The sequence below is a fragment of the Protobothrops mucrosquamatus genome, unplaced genomic scaffold (genome assembly GCF_001527695.2).
Source record: "Protobothrops mucrosquamatus isolate PMUCROS unplaced genomic scaffold, P.Mucros_1.0 scaffold83, whole genome shotgun sequence".
NCBI classification, from domain to species: domain Eukaryota; kingdom Metazoa; phylum Chordata; class Lepidosauria; order Squamata; family Viperidae; genus Protobothrops; species Protobothrops mucrosquamatus.
In genome coordinates, this window is record NW_015386460.1 from 1,277,536 (window position 1) to 1,283,535 (window position 6,000).

General features: G+C 36.9%; 1 protein-coding gene across 1 annotated transcript in view; it reads right to left on the reverse strand.

Moving 5' to 3' along the window:
* OSBPL10 (oxysterol binding protein like 10) overlaps nt 1–6,000 on the reverse strand; it is a 71,066-nt gene that overhangs the window by 29,515 nt on the left and 35,551 nt on the right. Inside the window, exon 4 of the mRNA XM_029283430.1 lies at nt 2,095–2,286. Within this exon, the coding sequence (XP_029139263.1) occupies nt 2,095–2,286 (192 nt within the window). The remainder of the gene's footprint in view (nt 1–2,094; nt 2,287–6,000) is intronic.

The window sequence follows — 6,000 nt, forward strand, 5'->3', positions numbered from 1 at the left end:
GTGTGTGTGTGTGTGTGTGTGTGTGTGTGTGTTTTTAAAATACTAAAAATGCGAATCCTGGACATTATGTTAACAAATAAAAGAAAAAACGAACACCAGGATATGATAAACCAGCCTGTTTAATATAAACAAGCCTGTGGTTAAGAAGAGTCACTAAGTTTTTGTCCGGCCAAAAACTGCCGGCGTCATCAGAGTTAGAATAGAAGGAGATCGGGAAGGCAGGAGGCTATATGTGTTTTTTTCTCACTATCTTGCCTCGCGGCGGCGGCACCAACAGCCCCATCCAGCTGCCACTGGCCCATTTCTTCTGCGGCAGCTTGCCGCCACTCGCACATGTCGCCCCCGAGCTTCCTTTCGCCAACAGAAGCCTTTAGGAAAGGCTTGTGCAACTGAGGACATCACTCCCTGGCCTCTGTTTTGCCGGCAGAGACCAAATGGAGGCTGGGGAGCGACAAGCATGTCAACCTGGACCTCCGTCCTGGCCTGCACAGGCCTTTTCTGAAGGCCTCTGCAATGAAACAGAGGCCAGGGACGACACGTGTGAGCAGCAGCAAGTGGCCGCAGAAGTAGGCCACCGGTGGACACACGGGCTCCTGTTTTACAGGGCTATTGGTACCGCCACTGCAAGGTGAGGCAGGTGTCAAGATGAGGGAGACCTGGCAGCCGCGGTCGAGGTAAGCGGGTGCAGGGCGCATGGGGCACCTCCAACACCCACACCTGCCCTAGCTTGATTTTTTACGTTTCAGCGGCTGCGATTCATCGCAAATTGTGTAATGTTTATGGACCAAATGTGATGAGTGAAGGTGTCGTACATCAATGGTGTTGCATGTTTAAAGATGGACGAACTGACATGCATGATGAGGCAAGAAGTGGCCGCCCATCTGTAGTCAGCAATGAACTCATGCAGGAAATTGACAAAAAGGTCCGTGAAGTCTGTCGGTTCACAATATCTGCACTTTCTTTACATTTTCTCCAAATTTCTCAGACTGTTTTGTACAAGGTAGTGACAGAAAATTTGGGATACCGCAAGTTCTGTGCTCGTTGGGTACCAAAACTCCTTTCTGAGGAGCACAAAACACACCAAATGGGTTCACGATGCTGTTACAAGGTCGCTTTATTCCCAGGTGGGAGATTTTTTTGCAGAAGGAATTTCAAACCTTGTAAGACGTTATGACAAGTGCCTCAATTTGAATGGCGATTAGGTTGAAACGTAATGTAATGTTGTAGTTTTCTAATGTGTATAATACAAGTTCTGTATCTGCGAGTGTCTGTCATTGTTAACCAAACAGAGGTTTATTTCCAAATTGCTCACGTACATTATGTGCTAGGTCTGAAATTCAACTGTTATGTAATACGCCATGATGTATCAAATCCTTTCAAAAGTTTCTATAGCTTTTATCCCATTATATTTAACAATTTACCATCAATAACCTCAATGTTTTCCCTCTTTATGAAGCATTCAAACCACATTTCCATTAGCAAAAGCTTTCACTGTTGAGGCTTTCCCTTTTTAAAAAACATTACTATATACATTCTCATTACTTTGCATTGGAAAACAATAATTGCAGTTTGGTTGGGGGTTTTTTCTTTTGAAGTTTGAAAAAATAAGGACATTTTAAACAGAAAAGTATTTGACAAATCCATGAACGCATGTAATTCTGCCTCAAAGGCAAAATATTAAATTGAACCCACATCATTCTAGTTTCTTCCCTCATCAAATACTGAACTTTATGATTACAAATCTCTAATATTAAAAGACAAAGATACATCCTGTTTTCTGATTTTAGGACTGCCTACTCTTATCAAGGCAGAGATTTTGTGAGAGTATCCCAAAGATTCTCTTGAAACTCCAATAAAGCTTACCAGCCCAAATACTTCAAAATATTTGCTTTACATAAATACTCTACCAATACAACTTAGTAAAAACTAGTAGTTAGCTTTTAAGAACTTCAACCATTTAGACAAATTGTTAGTGTTAATTTTTTATAGTGTTCTATAGTACAAAGAAGACAAAAGTCTAAATAAATATCTAACCAAGTACTCCAGAGATTACATCACATTTTCACCCATAGAAGAATTTCACATAATTCTTACTTCTCTGACTCCATGAAGCTGGTGGGGATACTCAGGTTTGGTTTTTCGGGCTACCACAGGAGATTTGTGATGTGTTATAGTGACAACTGGAGGCCCACTCTGATTTACAATTTTTTGAGAATTGAGAGATGTGGAGCTAGCTGTTCCAAGGGGCAACAAAGTCAAGCTTTTTGCTCGTGAGGTCAGAGTGCTCTAGAAAAATCAGAAAGTTAAATTAAATGATGTGAAAAATGAGGACTTCTCCTAAATAACAAAGAAACATTTGTACTTGTGAAAAAAAATGAAAGCATTGTTGTTATTTAGTATTCTTTTTCCTAAAGTAATATTTTTATTGGTATGGGATTCAAGATAGTCAAAAAACAAAACATCTAATACAATAAAATAAAATGTCATCTAAAAGTACTATCAATTAAGTGCCAAAAATCTTGTTAAAGAGGAGTCTCAATCTTTTTCATGATCTCTTCATGAAAAGAATGGAAGTGCAGGTCTTTCATGGATTGATGGCCATATAGAGAAAAGTTCTTTCCCATATGCCTAGCAAGCACATTTTTGAAAATAAGAACAACTTTAAGGATGCTTCTCATGGTATTAATATCCAAACAAGCTCATGAGAATAAATGTTATCACCATTACCAGATATCCAGATAGCTCCACAGTAGTTGATCTTTTTACTCTGTATGGTTTGTATATTTTCATTTTTATAGCACTTTTAATTTGTAATAATTTTCATGTGCTTATAATTATTTTTATATATTTATTATTTTTATTGATTGTTGTACAACACCCAGAGTCACTTTTGTATAATTGGCAGCTACATAAATGTGATAGATAAATAAATAAATAATATGGTGGTCAATGTTTCTCTTATTTGCAATTATTAAAAAGATTTAAAGTAGACAAAAGAATTTATGATTTTGAACATTGTTAGACTGAGTTTGAAACAGAATTGTATACAAATGATGAACACGTAGTTGTTAAAACTTATACAATTTTATTGACATGTGAAAGAATGTATGATAAAGAGGAATACAAAATCTGATTACAATATACAGATGGAACGATGGGAAAATATGTGGTGGAAAGAACTGAAATTTACACTATGTTATAATCTTAAAGATAATTTTATAAAATGATGTACTGTTGATAAATATTACAAATTGTCCTGAATCTATAAAGGCATCTCAAATTTAAATTGGAAATGTCAACAAGAAGGAAACATTTCATCATGTTTGATGGATACGTAAAAAAAACCTAGAAAAGTTTGGATTTAAACACATATACTGATTCAGAGGTTTTTAAAGATTAATATACAATTTAGATCACAGGCTCTTCTTTTGGAATTGATGGACAAACAGTTGGAAAAAATCATGTAACTTTGTTTTTGTGCATGATAACTGCAGCAAGTTTATTGTATGCACAAAGATGGAAAGATTTAGCACTATTCACAAAGGAGGAATGGTTGGTGAAGATGATGGAACTTGCTGAAAAGGCCAAATTGGTTTCTCTGATCAAAGAAAAGATAGTATCTACACAAAGTGTTGACTGGAAACCTTTAGGGACAGCAAAAAAGGAACTTATGATTTATGGTTTTGACGATTAGATAGGATGGATTATAGAATGAAAAAAATTGCAACCACAGAGTAAGAAATAAGTTTGTAATTGAATTAAAGCTACTTCTTTGTATCTTTTTTTTCTTTTTTTCTTTCTTTCTTTCCTCTTTCTTGCACTTTCAGCTTTCTTCTAACTTACTTTTTATTTATTTCTCTTACTTTATATTAGTTTGTATTATTTTTTCATATTTCTTTTTTTAAAAATGCTAAACAGGAAATTATATTAAAAACTTTAAAAATTGGGATGAAAGTTGGAAACCTTCCAATATTATTTAAACAACAAAACAAAAAAACACCACTGGCTAGTGAGATTGTCACATCATACGACCTCCTGAGATCCTCCAGAAAACTGCAAGATAAGCTACAGCCCTTTAAAATATTGTCTACTTTAGCAGAATACCAGGAGCTTCCTCCACTACAACAATGCTGATTTGTCACATTTAAAAACACTAATGTCTAAAAAAGGCTGTCTTCACAAGACATTTAGAAGCAATTCTACCTAATTGCTTTATAAGCTATTATTATTTATTATTAGCGTATGGCATTGTTCCATTAGCAAGGAGACTATAATGCTATTGCTGAGTAGTAGTTTGGCTGCCTATTTATCAGCTCTGTTGGGTACATGTTTGCATACTTCTTCCCACAATGCACCACAGGATTCAGTTTTAGTTCACTGGCCCTCATCCAATCAATTATAATGCTCAAACTCTTATTCAGATTTTCCATTCCATATCTTAATTTGATGTGAGACACTGGACAATCTCTTATTTCAAATATCCTTTATCAACATTAGGTACTAGATAAAGAAAAATATGATGGAAAAGACAAATGTGCAAGAGTTCAAAGAAAGAATGTCTGTGAAAGACTATGTGTTTCTGTTGAGAACCACAGAAATTACCTTGGAGTAATAAATAAATTAATAAAATATGAGTTCACCCCAGGGAAACAAGAAAGTGTGACACGGAAATTAAAGTTCTACATTAACTCTTTTGGGTATAAAAAGGAAGGAAGGGAAAATGCTGTCTGGCATTCAAAATGTGGTTTCTATAATTTATATCAATACAGTAATATTCCAGTAAAACCTGTGGAGCATTTTCCAACCTTGCCTACATCAAAGGGCTGGTATCAATCATCCACAAAAAGTTTGAGTCATGTCAAGATACACGCATACATCATCACTGCTCTATGAGCTGCACCAGGTGCTATTTAAGGTGCTGGATTGTCACCTTTAAAGCCCTACACAGTACAAAGCAGGTTACCTATAGGCAGGGCTTTTTTTCTCATAGAACGCCCAGAACGGAGTTCCGGCACCTTTTTTGGATGGAACCTTGTAGGGTAGGCAAGGCGGGTTGTATGGCATGTGTGAGTTCCGGCACCTTTTTTTTAAAGAAAAAAAGCACTGCCTATAGGAACCGTTTGTCTCCAATCTTTTCTGTTCATCCCACTAGCTTTGATAAGGTGGGTGTGCTCTGGACCTCCTCTATTCAACCGTGTCATTTTGCAGAATCCATGAGACATGCCTTCTCTGTCATGCAGAACAGTATCTCCTCTGAGATTTGCAAGGCTGCAATCCTGTTGGTCTTCTGCAAAACTTTAAAGGTCTGACTTTACTTCTCAAGTATTCGAACTAAAGGGTTAAGTGAGCCCTGTTGCTATTAATCTGACTGTAAAAATAAAAGGTTTTATTTGGTCATCTGGTACACTGAATATTGATTGTTAACATCTAACAAACAGTTAAAAATAATAACTATTTTCTTTACTTAATGTTAGCGGCCCAGAGTTAACTGCTGCATGGTGGGAGGCCATATAAACTGTTTAAGTAAATACATAAAACTAAACAGGCACAAGAGGCTAATGGAGAAAACAGACAAGAATCCAATGAAAGAGCATTATAATAATCCCTTATGACAAACAGAAATAAAAAGATGGCATTTTAATACTACTCAGCAATTGAAGCTGTTAAAAAAGCATTGGTAAAATGAAATGCCCTGACTAATATGAACTGGGGAAAAAGAGGGAGAAAAAGGAACACAGTAATTATCATGTTCAGAAAGCTTGAGAAAAAGAAAAATACTAAGACCAGAGCCAGAGAAAGGTTTACCGTATATACTCGAGTATAGGTCGACCCGAATATAAGCCGAGGGACCGATTTTCCCACAAAGAACTGGGAAAAATTGGTGACCCGCTTATAAGCCGAGGGGGCATTTTGGCTGTTCCTCCCTGGCCGTCTCGGCCTCCCTAGCCGTCGGTGAGCGCCCGTCAGGGCGCAGCGTCGCCAGGCCTCCCCCCTTCGCGC